General features: G+C 36.3%; 1 protein-coding gene and 1 long non-coding RNA gene across 15 annotated transcripts in view; one reads left to right on the forward strand and one right to left on the reverse strand.

Annotated features, from left to right (window-relative positions):
- Positions 1–20,662, forward strand: part of LOC130666667 (uncharacterized) — a 215,993-nt gene that overhangs the window by 112,793 nt on the left and 82,538 nt on the right. For all 5 annotated transcript variants that reach the window (XR_008989724.1, XR_008989723.1, XR_008989722.1 and 2 more), the window contains exon 4: positions 3,638–3,813. This is a non-coding gene — a long non-coding RNA (uncharacterized LOC130666667). The remainder of the gene's footprint in view (positions 1–3,637; positions 3,814–20,662) is intronic.
- LOC130666665 (uncharacterized) overlaps positions 1–20,662 on the reverse strand; it is a 218,262-nt gene that overhangs the window by 52,525 nt on the left and 145,075 nt on the right. For all 10 annotated transcript variants that reach the window (XM_057467864.1, XM_057467854.1, XM_057467856.1 and 7 more), the window contains one exon: positions 17,111–17,213. In XM_057467864.1, the coding sequence (XP_057323847.1) occupies positions 17,111–17,213 (103 nt within the window). The remainder of the gene's footprint in view (positions 1–17,110; positions 17,214–20,662) is intronic.

Below are 20,662 nucleotides of genomic sequence, written 5' to 3' on the forward strand. Positions count from 1 at the left end.
TCGCACGGAGCTCGACAGCGGAAAACGATCTCATCTTACTCCTTTTTTTTTCGGCCATACAAAAAAATAAACAAAGACGCGATAAAAAATTAACTATTTAAAAAATACGATTCAATAAAAAAAACTAAATAAAATGAAGTTTATGTATTTCTGTCAATTTCCATAATGCGCGAAACTTATATCCCCCTATAAAATACAACAAACACTCTGTGCATAGTGTTTCAATCGTCTTTTTCAGGAGTATTCGCAGAGAGTGTATGTGAAGATTGTTCTCGAGTCTTTGTTTTATCTCCCACAAGATTCGCGAGAACTATCTACGGGATTTCGCACTTTGCCACGATCCTTTGAGACAAACCGTACACTCGTGTGAGCAAGTGAGCCAAGTGCGAGTTACATGAGTATAGAGGCCAACGCTGTAGTTGTTGAGAATAGCAACCGCTTAACTTGAGCATTATCGGTTAGAATTCCTGATGCCACCTGTACACTCGGGTTTCACACCAGAAACTCCTTTCTGCGGCAGGTTTCCCGTACGTCTCTCTTCTTTATTACACACACGACAATGCCAGCGTGACTTGACACTCTCGGCAGAAATACCCGCGGGTAAATGTTAATGCCGGGCCAGAGATAGTAGACATGAGAAAGAGAACGCACCGTTCCAGTTTCCAGTAAGATCAACCAACACATTGGTTAATTCACCGGTGTAACGACAAAGAGGATACTGGTGCTCTCATCCTCAACGTCGTCTGGTTGTCTTGTCCCCGGAGCCTTGGCTGTTCAAGTCGTCGTTCAAGTGCTAGTGAATACGGAGTTTAAATAAGACAGAGACATGGCTGTCCTTAGCGAGCTGGATCATCCATTGTATTCTCAGCAGAGAAACAATCGACGGTATGCACTGAATCTGTCCGTGTCACTGCTCCTCTTATTTTCCAACGTACATACATACATATATATGTTACATACATATATCTAGACTCAACACTCCACACTCTTGTCTCTGATGCACCAGTTCAGCTCAGCAACTCCAAGAGCACAAGAGCCGAGTATATAGAGCGCGAAAGCGGCGCCTCTCATGCCATTCGCGCCAACGCATTTTATCCAGCAGCAGCAGCAGCAGCAATACCAGCCTACTCGATATATCGATGCCGGGACATGCACCAGCCCATACTCTGGTCGACACCATTTTATACCCTGATACATCTACTCAGCATGATTGCCGCCGCCATCGCTTCTGGTTCTCCAGTCCTCAGCTCGTGTCCTTCGGTCGTTATATTCCCTCTGGTCTTATATTCACATCGAGCATTCGAGGACTCAGCTCTACAATCGGCTGAGACACCCGAGGCTCTAAATTCGCGCCTCTGCTGCTGCAGTTTCTTTTCACCCTTCTGTTTCTCTCACTACTATTTCATGATACAACGTTAAAGAGAACCACTTTCTTCTTTCTTTCTTTTATTTAAACTCTTTTTCTCTTAGCTCTTTTATTTATTTCAATGCTGCTTCGTATTTTTCTTACTCTGCTACACTTATTTTTATTCTACCCCGTCTTCATCTTCTTTTCATTCTACATTTCGACATTCTCTTGCTTAAACTCGTCTGTATGTGTATGCATCTATATAATACTTCTCTCCGACAGTATTTCTTTTCTCTCAGAGACGCAACATTCTGGTGTTGTTGTGTGCCTGTCCTCGACATTCGCACGTATGCCATCGCACACGAAAACGCCCGGACAGAGACCAACTCGTGGATCTTCCGCCAATTACAGACACGCAGCCTGAATTGTTGTCTGAATTCCCGGCCCTTGAATATATTTATACAAAAGATACACCATGAATAATAAAAGGAAAAAACTATTTTTTTATACACACCCAGACAGTAATTGAAATAGAGTACGCAATAAAAGCAACAACAAAAACACGGATAAACCGCCGGTTAAATTAAAGTAAGCAAAAAAAAAAAAATTTAACTCAAAATTTTAGTTAAAACATGAAATAAAAAATGGGAAAGACACCAGACCTAAACATTAGGGTGAGCCAAAAAAATTAACCTATTGAATTTAGGTCTTAAAAGGGACTTATATATCGAGAAAAAAATTCTCCCACAGGGCAAAATTTTTAGCTCAATTTTAAAAGGTGTCGGTAGCCATTTGAAATTCCCCAATTAAATAACATGCAAAAAATTTTTTTTTGATTCAAAATATTATAACTTTTGAACAAAGTGAGACAAAAACTCGGCTCTAGAATATTCATGTAAGGCATTAAATTTCTTTAAAATAAGTCCTGGGAGTCGAATTTGTAAACTTGATATTTCGTATACTCACAGGCCATCAAAGTCTAGAGTAAACAGAATCATACAAATTTAAGTCTTTATTTGGATTTTTCAAATACTTTTCTTTTATTGTGATCGATAACAAAATATTATTTGTTACAACGTGGATATTGTTGGTGATTTCATTGCACTACATGTAGAACAAATTTTCTCGTAGTATTGATATTTTTAATAATAAAGCCTTAAATTTGTATGATTCTGTTTACTCTAGACTTTGATGGCCTGTTAGTATACGAAATATCAAGTTTACAAATTCGACTCCCAGGACTTTTTTTAAAGAAATTTAATGCCCTACATGAATATTCTAGAGCCGAATTTTTATCTCACACGGTTCAAAAGTTATAACATTTTAAATAAAAAAAAATTTTTTGCATGTTATTTAAATGGGAAATTTCAAATGGCTACCGACACATTTTAAAATTGAGGTAAAAATTTTGCCCAATGGGAGAATTTTTTTCTCGATATATAGGTCCTTTTTAAGACATAAATTCGATAGGTTGGTTTTTTTGGCTCACCTTACTAAACATGCATTACAAAGTACATTTTATAAAAAATCAATTTATTCGAAAAAAGTTTAACAATATGTATCACTCAGTTTCGTAGAACAAAATAGACATTTTATGAAAAAACTCGATCCATATTTTAATAAAAAAATAACGCTCGAGGGTGAAAAAAAAATACGTAAGTTAGCGAAAGTGCTTATCGCACGACTCGTCGCTCTCGATACTTTGTACCAAACGTTAGCACTCGAAAAAGTCCCTAAGGGGTTTCTTGTATAGTCTTCTATCCGGTGATATAGACTTAAACCGTTCAAGAGGTACCACCTTGCCTTCTTTCCTCTTTCTTCTGACTCGATCGTCTCTTTACTTCTTTTCTATAAAACGGTTGGCTCGTACACTAAACCAGATATCTTCCAAGTACGAAGACACATCTTTATACTCAACTTCAATGCACACTCGGTGATTTATCCACTTGGCTTAATATACTTCGTTTACAAAACAACTCCCATACCCACAATAATACAACTTTTTGTTTACCCACAATAAAAAAACAATGACAATCATTGGTTGTAATAAATTCGCAGCTATTTTTGTTTGTGAATCAATGCGATTTATATACGATTGTCATTCTTCGTATATACTTATAATAGATTCTTTTGTCATGAAACGCTTCCAGCTATCCGATTTTGTCTCAGTATTTTTTTATTCTCCTTTGCTTTGTCCTTTATACTTATATTTTTTTACTCTACTTAAATTTTTTTATTTTTTATTTACTTTCGTCATTTCTTTCCTAATGCATTCTCTTTTACTTGCAGCAGTAGCAGCAGCAGCAGCAGCAGAAGGCTCCATTCACTCGCTCAAAGTTAGTTGGCGACGATTCGTCAGCTAAAACTTGTTCAAATAGGATCAATTGATTTTTCGATTCCCTTCAAAAGGATTCTGGCAATTAGAGGAAGAGTATCAACTACATACATAAAAGATACAGATATATGTGAGTACAGATTAATCTCATATATATTTAATACTGTAGAGATAAAATAGGGGTAAGTCTGAGCAAGAAGCAACGAGATGATCCCTTATTCGTATTGAATAGAATGGAGGTTTGCTTTCGAAACCGTAATCAATGGCCCGGTGAGCGAACGAGAAAGAGACGGTAGAGAAAAAGTAAATAGAATAAGAGACTCGTAAACTTATTTCAGAATAATTATCTCGTGAATTGTATGAGAGAAACTCGTTGACTACAATAGTAAATTAGATAATCGTTAAGTTGACAGGCTATTGAGATGTACTTTAAAGATGCAGCAGTGGTCGATAAAAAAAAAATCTACTAGGAATAAATGCAGATACAAAAACTTAATTAATATCGACAACATTCGCGTACACTGTAAAAAAATTTTGGACTCGGCCTTGTAAAGTCGAGGGCCATTTTTACACCCAAATTTTTTACAGTGTAGTTCCCATACAAAAAAAAGAAACGGCCCATGACTAGGTCGTGAATGTCATGCTCATAAAAAAAATAGTCTTCTGATCGATTTTAAGAGCTTGACATTAAAATAAAAATAACTAGAAAACAATGCGGAATTTGAAAAAACTTTATTAGAAAAACTTCTAGGGAATAAAATTGTCTACAAAAAAAGTCCAATGATATTTTGTAATAGGTCTGATAGTTTCGCCGGAAAAGTAAGAAAATCTCAAAATTTAATATGAATTCGACTTCAACCTTAAATAACTTTTGAACAAATAGATTCTTCAAAAAATGATAAAAATCTTTTTTTGTAGAGCATTCAATTTCCTACAAAAATATGCCTAGCAATTATTCCTATGACCCATCGTTAGCTACTCATAAAAATCAGAAGACGTAAAAAAAATTTTTCCCATGTTATTCTTATGGGAAATAGAAAAGTGCAATGCGGACAATGTTAATATTAATATTAAGAGCTCTAATTTCACAGGCGTCTTTTTTTATCTAAACGAAACTTTTGAACCTGTTTGGAAAAAAAAAAAATTTGTTTGCTTTTTGAATCACCCTAATCCGGAAATATCCGGGCAAATCTGAAATATGCCGCATATATGCAACATATATATAAATATGTGTGTGTATATATTTCGTATGGGTCTATGGGAAAATTTCGAAGCTCGGCGACTTTGTATGGGTTGTGCATTAAAAACAAGTACTTGAAAAATTTTCCGACTATTCAGCCTCTTTTTATCACCTGTCAGAGAAATTACAGACTAACTATGACCTGCACTACCACGGGGTCAGGTCTTGTTCAAGATCTGACAGACTGGTGGAGGGTAAAATGTTATGCCATAGAGAATCTGGCTCACAACCTAAATGAGATATTAATGTACTCGCGGCCCGCTTACAATGAGTTGGACACAATCGTTAGTTTGACGTATCCCCACAGCATACATATACATACTATAATATATGTACTACTAATATCTACCTAGAGTAGAGATATACAGAGCAGCTTAGTCTATTTGCTCAGCTTGGATGAAACGCGCCACGTCACGCTGTCGTCGCGAGCGACAGGCGCCGTCCTCTTTTTTTACCTTCAGGGGATAGACAACCCCACTCTGTTTGTTAGTGAGACACTGTTAAATATATATATCTGTATCTACATCGGAAAAAAATTTATAAAAAAAAATCTGCCTGACGTGTTTGTTCAGGATCTTAGCCTTAAACTGGGGACAATTCACACGAGAGTGCTGTACAAAGTAATTTCGTGTTTATTTTGCGCTTGAAAGTGCGTTGTCCGTATAATCTCCTATGGGGTATTCCCCCATATAGATAAATGTATATAAATGTGCGTATACGAAGTAGAGTAGTAGTAGACATTTCAACAGACTAAAAATCCGTGTTGAATCGATGAGTTCAACTGTCAACCAGACACTGTCACTGAGACATCTTTTAGGTCTTCTTTACTTTTTATTTTTGTTGAGCTCTGAGGGTTTTCTTTGCTGAGGATTCACTACTTGTCTACTTTATCCTTATACATTGGTTTTATATACATCTATATATACTTGTGGTGGACAAACAGAGCAGCAAAGCTGAGTACAGGGAGAGGACTCCAGTCGGTGAATGACGAAAAATCATTGGGTTGAACGGAGAATAAGAAACTCTGACTGTATATCCAACCAAAGGCTCAGATCTTTGTGCTGTCGCGATTCATCGTCACCGACCGGAAATCAGAAAGTATGTATGTTTAAAGAGAAGCTGGATAGAGGAAAGAGAGCGAAAATAGTGATTGTGGGAACACCGACATTATTTTTATATCCTTTTTGTTTTTTTTTTGTTTTTTTCGTCCCGGTTATTTTTTTATTTTAGCTGCTGTTTGGGTTTGTTTTTTATTTATTTCGAGTTTTTTTTATTCCTCGAGCCTTTTATTATACCGCGGATCGTGATTGTACGTCAGTAGAGGGTATTTCGAACCTCGTCTCGTTCATGTGGGAGTTGTAGAAGAGAGGACGGAAGGAATTCGATCCGCGTTGAAATTATACGTCACCTGAGAAGAATTGCATTGCTAAGGCTTTTAAATAAATTCGTTTTGCTATTTGTGTATGCATATAAATATATAAATATACAGCAGCTTCGATTTGTCGTCGGTGAAATGACAGTTATTGGATATATTGTTTGCATTATGTTTTATTTTTATACTTTTTATACTTCACATTTTCTTTCTTCATTTTGTTGCAGTTTTTTTTATACATAACTCTTCGTTTATTCGCGATATAACTCCCGCATTATGTATCGTTGTTTTTATATAAAGGCGTGTTATATATTTTAGTTTATATCGGCATGTACGGTTTCACAAATCGCAATGTTTTCAATGTATATATAATATATAAATAAATACAGTCGAAACTAGTGGCAGGGGGAATCAATAATAAAGTCGCGAGCGCACTGCAAATAACTGTATGTATATATATCTTTATATATATATATATAAAGTGGTAGAGACCAATTGGTAAGGATCATAAAATGGCTGGCTGGTATTTGCTCATCTTGTGTTTACTCAATCCTCAAAGTTCTTTTTTGTAGCAATCGAATGAGAGAAAAGAATCTGGGGCCGCGTTTCGCTTCATGAAAACACAATTATTAGAACTCAAACTCTACTCTCTGCTTTACTCTGATCGACCCATGAGAAAAATATAAGTCAACATCCCCAGTAACTTATGACTTTCATGAAACTTTTTTTTTATTTTAAAAACTAATATATAACGTCGTTATTTATTTACTCAGCATTGTTTCATTTATATGTAACTCAGATATCAGTATAGATTTTGAACGATAAATTTTCAATAGCTTTTTGACCCATTTCACTTTTAAAGTAACTTCAATAAAATAAAAATCTTACAAAGTTTCCAGCTCTGTCAGAATTATTCGTTTACTATTCTAATATTGTAAAACTTGATACATAATATATAGAGAAACGTTATGAGTCGATGAATTAATTGTGAGTCGATGAATTAATTTTAACTGAATTCTGAAGCTTGCCAATATTCGGTCAGTTTGTCAAATTATAATTCTGGCTGGTATAAATTTGTAAAACGATTTAATTTTAAATTATTTATGTAACGAACGTCAAGAATAATTTTATTGGGAACGTATTTTTGGTTTCATTTAATTAAAATCCTCAAATCCGAAGTGTTTATACTAGACAGATATAAAGGATTTCTTAGTGCAAGAAGTTTTCATTTGTCCCAAAAAAATTTTTACTTTCCTCAAGAAATTTTTCGTATCATGAATTGAAAACAAATCATTTCTTAGAGCAAGAAATAATTTTTTAAGCCAAAAAATTATTTTTTTTCTGTGCATCAATTCATTTAACAACCCGTACAAAGTCGCCGAGCTTCAAAAATTTCCCATAGATCGGCCGATGCCTGGTTTGCAATGATTGGCCAATTAATGGCTAACTATACTGGCCCGTGCATGGTGAATCATTGGCAGCCGTCTTTTTGCTTATAAAAACGGCGTACAATTAACCGCCGTTCGTTGGCCAACGGTTTGATCGACTGCTCTTGATACCAAGCTTTGGCCGATGATTGATTGCCGCGATTGGCCAATGCTTGTGACTGCCATGCTTGGCATACCGTTATCATCCGATATTTAGCCGATCTTCGGCCGATGCTTAAAAATTGGCAGCCATTCATAACCCAGTAATGGGCCGGTTCTTTGTTTTGTATGGGGGAATTACTTAATGATTCTAATTAGCTTCTGGAAACCTAAAACTCGTCAATAAAAAACCTTTTATTTTTCTAAATATTTTTAATACGTATCTCAAATTATTTTTCCGGTATTTGAATAACAAAAAAACAAAAAATAAAAACGAGTATATCAAGAAATGCACAAAGTTTATATACACTCGTTATTAAAATATTTACCTAAGAACTTTTTAATGGTGGGTATATATATTTTTTTTCATCCAATTTCGTCGTTGACTGAGTTTGGTACACTGAGCCTGTTTCTTGAGTTCCGGTAAGTTGGCTTCTAATTGAACGAGACTCAGCTCTGGTTTCGATGCATAGAAAGGTAAAGATAGGTCAGCTGGTGTTTCTCAAAAAAAATTCAAATAAAAAAAATAGGAAAACTAATATTTTCAAAGGGGCCTCCGCGCACGGATGGATGGAATGATTTTAACGACATTATTGAGACCAGCTAGGTAAACATAAAACCTTATTCTCTAAGGTAGAAACTGGGATCTTCATTTCTTGGGACAACTATAACATAGTGTAGGTATACACTTGGGGGTAAGAGATCGAATCCCTTTTCGAATTTCAAAGTTATATTCGCCTGCTATGCGTCTTTACTTGTATACTCTACCGTTTCGGGCTGTACCTGAATCCCTCTAGGAAATAGCTACCAAAAATGGCTAGGGGATGTAGTTTAAACGAGTTTATCGCAGACGTATTTCTTATGATGTCGTCAGATCGAATTTTTATTCTTTAATAAGTATGCATACTAGGGTGGCTCAAAAAAAAAACACTAATTGTTTTTTCTTAATTTCGTATAAGTTTTCAGTTTTACGCATTTCAGCTAAATAATTTTTTAAATCGAAAATATTTAAGATAAAATTTTTATTTTTCTCAAATTCCTTTTATTGTTACCAGAAATTCCATAACAAGCAAAAAAGAAATCATCTGAAAATTCCATCTGAAAATATGAAATTTTGAAAGTCATTAGAAAGTTTTGAAATTTTCTGGGTATAATTCTTTGTATGTTTTCTAGTGACTTTTAAAAATTAATGCTTGAGATTTTTTTTTTGTTATCAGTTTACATGATTATCAACAAATCTAGAATACGAGACAAAAGAAGATGTTTTGCATAAAATACATTGTCACGGTCATATTTTAGTTCAGAGGTATTTCAATTTGAAAATAAATCTTTTTGGATCAGTAATAATTTTTAGTAGATTTAATAGAAATCTATCTTTTGAATTTGTCTTCATGGTGGAATTTTCAAAGAATTTTGCCATAATCTATCATAATTCATTGAGTAGGTTCTAAAAATATCATTGGTTCAAATGTTTATATATGTATGTAATATAACGCGACATGTTGCGACGATAGCGGCCACAATTTTTAACGGATCGTAATGAAACTTAGCACACTTACTCTATGAACAATTATCACGGTTAAGTTCGAAGATGAGCAAAATCGACCAACTAGTTTAGAAATGGAGGACAATTGAAATTCCAAAAAGAAACGAAAAATCCTACTTTTTCGGCTTTTTTCATAAATAACTAACGGTTTGATTGAAGTAAGAAATCTATTTCCTTTTCGAATGCACGGAAAAAAAATAGGCGCTGCAACAGGACAAAATCCTGTTACAGCAACAGGACAGCATCCTCTTGCAGCGCCTATTTTTTTTTTCCGTGTGCCGAATGGCCTTTTTTTCATTAGTACTTTTATTGCGACGACACTCGCAAATATCCAAAATATTGTACCCAAAAAATTTCAGAAATTTCCAGCAATCTTTTAAAATTCATATTTTAGTGTTGAATTTTAAAACCATTTATTTTTCATGTATTATCGGTTTTTGTTGCCACTCTAATACACGTTACATATTACTTTTTTCAATTTCAATCCAATTCAATAACTCGCTATAGACGAAAAGTTTTGCTAACATGAACAAAAATGTTTTCACAGCCTAATTGACTCTAGGGTTTTTAGTTTCCGCAAAAAAGCATTTTATTAACTACATTTTTACGTAGACAGTTATTTTGTGTGCCAAGAGCTGGTTAAAAAAAAAAAAAATAAAATGTAAGATGAACTGCGAGCGTGCAAAGTATAATTCCACGTACTTACATGTTTGCCACATCTCGTCAGGAGGAGTCAGAGATGAAGAAGAGCTGATGAAATCTCTATACTCGGCAACTATTTTCTCTCTTGACTCTCTTAACCTCGTGGGTTAAACATAAAGAATAAAATAATAAAAGAAAGAGTTGTTTCATCTAGATAGTCGTAGTTTTAAGAAAGTAAACAAGGGTCAAGTGGGATTTCATTAAGGCTACCTCCTGAATTAACAATTCTAAAATGGCATTACAGTAGTGGTACAATCTCCACAAAATAAAACACAACGATCGAGCTCTCGGAAATATTTAGGTTTGTTCAAACTTAAATTTTCGAAAGTGTCTGCATATTATTATTCAGGTTAACTGTAAGGGTATTAATTTATTTCCTTTAAAATCGAATCCATTTAATTTTTAACGCGTTCTAATTGTCAAAATTGATAGAGTTAAATCGGGCAGACATTTAATTTACATTATTTAAGTAATAATCTAATAAATTTAAAGCTCAATAAATTAAAGATGACGTAAAATAGCGCATGGCTGTAGGGATGAAATTTAATCAAGTAGACGAGTGTCTATTACATAATCTATATCGGCTTTAAAGTATGCGTTAATATTAAGGGGGAAAAGGGGGTAGAGTATTATCCTGCCGGTTAAATCGCCTCCGGCGTCTTCAGGGGTGGCGAACATCACTATATAGGTTCATATCATCAGCAAACTCCAAACTAACCATGTAATATTTACATGCTACAAGTGCAAATGTAAATTCACAATCCGCAAAATATGATACGTTGAAAATCGAAATAGCTGTTAAAAATGCCTCGAGGCATTGTATTCCTGTGGTCAGTTAACCAACAGTTTGCATGTATATATATATATTATATATACAAAATACGAGTAGTATTTATTCAGTGGTTCTCTGCATCTCTCTTATTTCACGTTATCATTATTATTAAAGGTGTATACTCGGAGTAATTGTAAACGTAGCTGGCGGCAATGGCTTTGTTTGATGAGTAATAAATTATTCTTACCTAATTTAATCCCCTCATAAATATAACTCTAAAGTAGACTCTTGGGTTTCCTACTGGGAAGCTTTATGCTCACGGCTTTTCATGTCTACTGGATACCGAATATGACCTAATAGCTGTGAGAGGACAAAAACCCGCGGGTTCGACCGTACCAACGGACTACTGGCAGTCTTCTTGTTGTTTCCTCTTGGTACATACCTATATCTGTTCCAGCAACCCTGGGCTACCGGGACACTACTTAAATGTGGCTGTACCGACCACCACGTGTCCTTGGTCTCTATATAGCTAAGTAAATCCCGACGAAGCCATAAATTTTGCAGAGTTTCGTCGCACTCGGGTACTTTCGTGCGGTTGGCAAGTAACACGGGGGGTACCAACTGCTGGCATGCGAACAGGAGAGTGAGAGAGAGGGGAGAGAAAGAGAAAAGAGAATGAACCCAAAGACTATACGACAACTAGGACGTTTCTTCCGGCAGAATTGCATGTTTCTCGCTAGCTTTTTCCTTAGTTTTTTTTTATTCTTGAAACAGTATATATACGCCGAGAGAGTAAAGTTCCACGGGTCCCCGAGGGTCAACTTGAGCCTCTGCGCGATCCGTGAGGCCGGAAAAAAAGTTTGATTGTTTGGGACACAGTTGAAGCAAAGAAGGATAAGAGCATAAAAAAATGCAACAAAAAGGGAGAAAAAAAAAAGAGCAAGTCTCTTCATTGAGTTACCGGCTTTGAGAATATAATGATACCTGTAAGACCTCTTGTGGACCTCCCATGTTATCTCGATTCTCTCAGCATGAGTCCAGGATATATGCTGCTCCGCCTTAACTTCCCTTGACCCACTGGCACGCTTCATAGTCTGCTGGACTTGGTCCGCTTAATGTACCGAGAACGACCAGGAATTCCATCGTATTTGCAGCCCGTTTGTAAATATCCAACTGACAACCGTCACTAATCTTTGGCCTAATCAGAGGAACCCGAAAAATAACATCACTAGGTCAGGAGGTAATGACAATAAAAGATGGACACTGCCTTCATCTACAGAGTCACACTTTCTCTCCAGGAAATGTATTATGTTCTTTTAACTATTTTTCCTTTATTTTTTTTGCCTTTTCTTCGACTAGAGTCAAAAATTGTTTTGGCACGCGTATCGGACGGTTTCAAAGCGTTTAAAATATCTACATTAAGGCGACACAATTATTTCGAGACAAATCTTCGCCTTAGTTTAAATCTGCTTTAACTGTTCACGGTCGTATCTCAAACGAAAATTTACACTTTGTACTCTTTCTCGTTCGTTGTAAAATATATTATTCCCGCTGCGTGTCTTGTGTATTCTATAATCTTTCCGTTACTTAAAAGCGTATTTTCCGGGAAAATTCAAAGAGAATAAATTGAAAAAATCTTCTGTGACTTTTATCTCGGTAGGTAGGCAGCTACCTAGCTAGATGTGGGTCAATATCTAACTAGTTGAATCTTTTCGCTACAGCGATAATGATTGTAAAAAGGAAAAAAGATAAAAAAAAAACATAATTTTCAGAAAGAAAAAACCTAGTGATGAATATTTTATTGAAGAGCTATACTTGAAAACTCAACTCTGTGGAATTTCGGTAAATTTATACGACGAAAAGTTAAATACTTTAAAAGTGGTGTGATTTTAAATAAAAAAATAGGTCAGGGATGAAACCCAAGTCATTAACGACGACCGTTAAATATGGTTCTCTAGGTTTCTGTAACAGCTACCCGGCTTTTACAAACTCTGGCACACGAGAAAATGGTTAAAAAAAATTTTAAATAAAATAAATCCTATAACGAATTCGTTCCTCTCATAGTTTCTCAACTATCTTCCATACTGTGTTCCGCATATTTCAAGGCTTTTTACGGAATTATCGAACGATCGGTAGCAGTATAGCAGTTTCTCGATGTCTTTCGTATAAATGTTAACCACACCAGCTGAAACTGTTCTCTTCGGCGCTCCATACGTTTTTCATGCAGATAGAATACCATTTGCATCTAAAATACAACTGTCTCTTACAGTTTAAAGTTAAAAAAATAACATAAAAGTAACCTTCTTTACTTTGCATTAAACACTGAGCAGAGAGGAATATTCCTGCTTTACTTTGCTTTCAGTAGGTGCTGTTATTAATGGTCTGAAAGTGCCTTTATCATCCTTACACAAAACGTATACCGTTTAACTTTCAGAGAGACACCTTAACATCAGCTTCAACTCCCCAACTCTCCTCTCCTCTCTCACCCTCTCTCTCTTTCTCAAACTAGATAACCCATCACACAGCAAAAGACAAAGACGCGAGCTTATATAGCTACATTACAAGCTTTATTCTCAGCTGGTAGCTGCTGATGATGCTAGAACTACTCTCGGGACTCTGCTGGCACTTTGAAGCTACAGTGGATTGATGCGCCTGCGGATATAACATTTAGTGACAAGTGCTTGCCAACAACCACGTTAATTATTGTAATATATGTTACCATTTCTCCTACTCAACTTATATATACGTATACATATATATATCTACATTATTATATCACATAATACGACGCCACTCAAACAAAATTTAATTTACAGTAACCATCTGTTTATGATTTTCAATTAAAATTAAATTATCACATTCAGAATAATGGCATTATAAAATACCCAAAACATTCATATTTATTTGTTGGAGTATAACGACGATACACACAGCATCGGAGATGCGTACAGTTACCTGAAATATGGTAACTCGGTCAGTTTTATGACCCTTTTGTACCCTCAGTACATTGGTCTTACCAAAAGAAAGGGACTACAGACAGTGACCTTCTGACATTCGTGCTGACCACTTGTACGGATCATTGTTAACTAGCATATTTGTAATTTGTATCTTTTTGTTTCAATTATTTCAATAAAGCATTCGTTGAGCACAATGCTACTACACGGAAAAAAATAACTAGGTGGTGCAACATGAACCAGTCTAGGTGAGTCACCATGAAAAATCATGTTGGCGTAACATTAATTTGCATGCTGTAGTAACATGACATTCACGTTGCGGTAACATGAAAAAATCATGTTGCGGTAACATGACATTCATGTTGCACCAGTATGAAACAATCACGTAATGTTACGCCAAAATGATATTCATGTTGCACCAACATAAAACAATCATGTTGTAGTAACATTAATTTTTATGCTGTAGTAACATGAATTTGTATGCTGTAGTAACATTACATCCATGATGCGGTAACATGAAAAATCATGTTGCGGTAACATGAAAAATCTTGTTGCGGTAACATGACATTCATGTTGCGGTAACATGACATTCATGTTGCACCAGCATGAAACAATCACGTAATGTTACTACAACATGAAAATTCATGTTGTCTCAACACGATTTTTTCACGTTGCTGCAACATAAATGTCTTGTTACCGCAACATGATTTTTCATGTTGCCCCAGCATGATTTTTCAAGGTGACCCACATAAAATGGTTCATGTTGCACCATCTAATTATTTTTTTCCGTGTAGTTTTCCCGCCATAATTTCTGGCATGTCAATCAATGTATACTATCGTATTACCACCAAAACTATATAGCTGTCGTTAGACTAGGTTTATCTACCAGAAGTCATGTGGATACGGCAATGCAGCATGGGCCTGACGGCCATACTGGCATTGCGTCGTCTGCCACAACTATTGTCAATGTTACTATTCCCGCAATGGTTGAATCATCTATGCATACAATTTTATAACCTATAAAAATTTTCGATACCAGCCAGTATGGCGTTCCCGCGCATACTGACATAGTGATATCCGCAAAATATTTCTTACCGTGTATATAAATTAAACTAGATCATCTTTATATTATTGGATTTCTCTTTCCAAATATCCTGATTCTAACATTATTGTTAATATTTCGCTTGCATATGGCGAAGACTTTTAATGGTCGATCCAAAGTACCACAAATCAGTAGTCATGTGATGTAAGATTGTTACTTGCACACTTAAAGAGAAAAAAGGAGATGTGGGAATGAGGAGGAGAAAAGACACGGGCACTCGTTCTCACCCAGGTGCATATGTATACGGACGTATGCATCCTTTGCATTCCCAAAGCTTGTGTGATATCCATGCACGCGATGCCAGGTGTAGTACACTCGTAACACATCGTTGGTACATGGCATCAAGATCCTTTGTCCCGCGGGAGGCCTCCGCTAAAGGATGACGGAAAGCGCACACTTTAATACGTCGAGTTTCTGATGCATATTATGCTTCCTTCTCTCTATACTCGTGTTCTTGTCTATTTATATATGTATATATGTTTGTACTTGAATGTGTTTGTATACCTGTGTGCTCACGTAGTATATTTTATGAATAGAAAAGATGTGGGCTGGAAAAATACTCAATAAACCGCAAAATATATATACTTTTGTTAGTATCTCAAATAACTCTCAATCTCTCAAACAACTTTTTAAGTGTTTCAACTGCAGTCTATAGTTGAATAATAAATATTCATTTATTTTTAATCATGTGAGACAAAATGAGACCACTCGATTGATTCCATAGTCGTGTTAATTAATTAAGAAATTGAAGCTTCAATCCCCGAAGAATAAAAAAACTTAAATCGATATTTTTATTTGAATAATAGAAATAAATTTTAAAAAATTGATGTCTTATGGGAGTAGAGACATAAATGCGTAATAATTGAATGAAAATTAAAATATGATATAAATTGTTTGAATTTGGATTGAAAATTAAATTTACACAAGGGCCGAAAGTTTTGATATTGATTAAATGTATTATTAAAAGAGTAATTCAATTCACGTTCTTGCTCTTCATAAATTGATCCAGCAAAGTGGCTTCGTCACAAAAGCCAACCAAGCAATACAACCTCTGTTACAACCCAACCTCAAACATATTCACTGAAGCGTCGATATATAACAAACGCGCTGGCAGAGCCTACGGCTTACAGCGTAGCCTTTAATCGATTGGCCAGCGCCCTCAAGGCGTTCAAAAACCCGCCAATAATTCAATACTACCTCTAATTAATACAGAATGTGTACCTACGTATACATATATATTTACGAGTATTGTATACTGGGGTGAGTTACGTGCTAACGTCGGTTATACAGTGGTCTACTCATTACACGGAGTGTTCATTCAACCATATCAACATCATGTTTCCAATTTGATGCATTGTATCCACATGTTACATTATTTCATACCGATTTTAAAATCATTTGCAAATTAGAACAATAGCACACTATATAATTGATGAATGTAACGGAACCTATGTCTACCTCCTCGGACCAGAAGCCGTTTTCTCTCCCTTTTGGGCATACACGCGCTTCGACATCCCATCTCTTCTACCCGGACGACACACTTAGTCAAAACTAAGGTGGACATTAACCGGAGGTATAATCAAAAATCCTCATTATGTGCCAAACACTGCTCCCATCTCAGGAAATAAAGAGACTGGTCACAGTGGGCTTGGAAAGACCCCCCGTGGTACAAGACTCCCAGCTTTGGTCAACATGCTTGCGTAGGATTAGTGATAGGTTGCAAATTCTTCCCATACCCATAAGGACTTTCTCCACTTGTAATCACTAAGATTTCAGACATGCCCTCATCCATCACCTAGTGATCTCTTATTTACGAGTTTTTTTGGGCGCCATAATTTTTTAAGACAAAAAATGGCGAGGAATGTCCCACTCGACAGCACACTATATAAGGGAGGGGGGGGGGGCTAAAAAAAAATGTGTTTATAAAAATTTGGGGGTACCCGATTCCCCCCCACCCCTATAGCTATTTGTATATCAAGTATGTATATAATTTTTGGCAAAACAACTCAATTTTCTTGTATATATATTTTCTGTCATAAATAATAATGACAAGTTTCAAACTTGAAGTGTTTTGTTAATAGTTGTTTATTATTAATGTGTTAACTATTCAGAAACACACGTCGAGTGAGTGATATTTTATAAAAAACACTTACCGAACAGTGTTATAAATGATTCTGTGTATGATGAAAATGTTGATAGGTAATTTATAACTTGCAATTGGTGATGACCTGACGACCCGAGTTGCTGAGAGCTTTTCTGTAAAATATATATAATTTATGCATAGAATTCATACAATTATCCAGCCAATGATGAGTACTTTATGCATAAATAATAGTCGGATAAAAATGTGTTTAATTATTCAAAGCTATTTATTAAAATGAACTGACTTATAAAATAGAAAAACCGATCGTTATGTAGATCGGATGTGAAATCTGGAACGAGATCTAGATATTTAAATATATAGTATTTTCTGTAAAGAAATGAAGCCTGGTATGCTAGAGAAATTCTTTTGTGTATTAGTGGACAAACAATTTTAAAAAGACGCAATTAAGAGGGGTCTCATTATTAGTAGAAGAGCATTAGTCGATCGGGTTTTGCAGACGCGGGATCAGGTTTACGTTGAATTAATCCGCTTATTACATATAGCATAGCTCTGGTAGTATACACTCGGCTACTCGTAGCCCGGATCTGAAACGACCGCAGAGGTCGCACAGCAGGATCAATCTCGTTCACTCTCACGCGTCCTTCCTCCCCTCGTCCGGTAAATCCTCCACCCTTTCTCTCCCGTGTCCTTAAATCGTATTCCTGAGTAGCGCATAGTGTAGCTATATACATAGAATGGATAACATTGGCGATCCATGAGCCTCAAAGCACTACGTGGGGCCTGGTCACGACTTTTGGGGTCTCTTCACCAGGACTCAAGCCTCCTCAGCTATAAAAGAGTACCCAAGACCCCCCTCGACGATTTCACCCATTCCTCCACTTGTTTTATCTACACATATATGTATATATTTCTTAAGTAACAACAACATAAGTCGTATCATATGTACTCATCTCGCTTACACTCGACACTGGTATGTCCAACTAGAAATTCGTCTTGCACGTCAAATGATAATACGTGAGCTTGAGTCGTGCCGCTGCAGTTTCGTGTCATGTGTGCCAGATGTTCTATATAGTACTTACATTCATGCATATATATATGGCCAAGGTTGATGCTATTTTCTCGACATAAGGCGCGATACAAGTAGCTCTTTGGGAGTTACCGAGGAGTACTTGGAAAAGGAGGGTAAACGGCTCACTCGGGACGCCAACGGCACTAATTGTAAGAGTATGGGAAATTACAACGACGTTAACAAGACTGAGGCGGGAAAGTCACGGTGGCTAATTAAAGAGCCGAGCTAAGCAACTTGCCGACGACGAAGCTCTAGTTTTAGGAAACCCCGACCGAGCTGTACATATGCCTCTGCTTGTGCTTCTACTTCTACTTCTGCTGGCTCTGCTGAGGGGTTACACCAATGAGTATCTGTGTGTATATAAGAGAACTGGGGAGTGTGCAAGGACTATAAAGAGAAGGGAAGAAAGTCAACGAGGGTGAGAATTACTGTAGAAATGGGTAATAAGGAGGCTTCAACTCTGCAACACTACTACGACCTAATAGTGCTCATGTGTCGGGAACAATTGGACCCCACAATAAGCCATGTGAGTGTGGGTGGGTGTTGCTGTACACCTATTTCTCAAAGCAGTTAGAGAGCTGAGGTTGATGAGACACACCACCGACGTAGCCAATTCGGTGGGACATTTGTGGTCGCACTATATACGTAGTAGTAACACACAAAAGCAAACTAACATCTCCACTAATTACTTGGTAGTAATTAGCCGGCAATTTCGTCTCTGTCAAGCGTGAAATAAGGGTTTAGCAGCGAACGTCCGCCGGGACATATTGATTCCTAGCATGAAACTCTATAATAGTATATATAGAGCCTTCGTAATTTCACTATAATCTATATAATATCGTAGACTATGTCTCCTTCAGAAGCTCTGCGACAATTGTTCCGAGTGTTAGTTGGTGCATCGACGGATAGGAGCTCAGAACCGAGTGCATATATAGAGCTGGCACTATTGTTCAAGTAGGACATCAGTGATGTAACCGTCTATTGCGGATAACCAGGCATGAAACGCGAGCTAATCGAATATTCGATCATTGCCCATCAAGTTCCAAGATACACATACTCAGATTCACACACACACCCGAGCTCAAAGCCATCCAGATTGACTGAAACTCACATTGCTCATCGTCGTCGTTGTTCTGATCCACTCTGCTGTGAGACTGAGATATAAATCCGGATTCCATTAGGATGACGTTCATCTGGATGTGAGTATTCCACCTTGCGTCCATTTAGAACATCAGAGGGAGTTAAGCTTTAACCTGTGACAAAATCCAGGGTAAGCCATTGATTTTATTTCGAGATTAACTGATGCACTGGCAGCAGCAGCAGCGACGGTGGCAGTGGCGGCGGTAGTGGGACCAGAAGCAACAGCATCGACCGTGAATCTCGTGTGTGACCCTCACAGTTGGTGGTCGATTTAAAATTTTTTTATTATTTTTATTTTTAAATCAACCAATCTATAATATATAACTTGTCTTTTTTAAATTCCTCTCTTTTTATCCTCATCCCGTTTATTTTGTTTTATTATTATTATTTATGAACACGATCGCCGTTGTCGCAGCATCAATTCTTTGGCTCGGTTTACTACATGCATATACATATATGTACATACGTACATATCCATATAGGTATAGGTATAGGTATAGATCGGGTTGTCTTTATCTATTTATTTAAGTGTGTTGCCAGCATCCTAGTACCCGATAAAAGTGAGCATATTTTTCGCAAAACGATCAACTGGAGATCTGTAGATGCTGGCAGTGTCACTAAACAGTATGTATGTGTGTGTCCAGGGTATTAATGCCGACTGGTTTCAACGATGCATGATTTTTTATTCAAATTCCGAGTTTTCCGATAGAGATAGTAAAGAGAAATAGCTAAGCCTCATATACTTGGTAGTCTGGACTCGGAAAATGTTCCGACTGAAGAGCGAAAGAGACGAAGAAAGAAATAAAACTCACCAGGGATTATTCACGATGCTGTTGGCTCCAACCACATTGGTTACCATACCACGACGTTGAATCTTACTTGCAGATACACGCTAAGCATATTCTGCCTTTCGATTTGATTACGCATACGGAAAATTTATCTATGTATGCTGTTATTCCTATTAAACAACCGGGAACAGCAGTCAAAAAAAATCTTATCGAAAAAATTAAAAAATAACTTGAGAAATTATTATTTCAACCCTTTGAATGTCTGATTATTATTTGGCCAGAAATATTAACAATTCGTCTGCTATCCGTCTTGTTCTGAAATTTAATACTCATTTTATTGAAATAATTAGATTTAAAAATTGTGACCTAATTTAGAAATTACCAAGCGGGAATCAGAATCGACACTAGTAATATTTGAATATTTCAATGCAATCAATCAATTTAAAATTTTATAATCTACTCGATCAATTATTTAGTGTGAACTCATCTTTCATAATGGAACTTTTGACATGCATGAATTTATTAAACTGACGTATTCGTGCCAATTGATTCAAGCTGTATAAAATATTTAAAAAACCCAGTTCGTGAATTCTGTTGAAAATTA

This window comes from Microplitis mediator, chromosome 4, assembly GCF_029852145.1.
Source record: "Microplitis mediator isolate UGA2020A chromosome 4, iyMicMedi2.1, whole genome shotgun sequence".
NCBI lineage: Eukaryota > Metazoa > Arthropoda > Insecta > Hymenoptera > Braconidae > Microplitis > Microplitis mediator.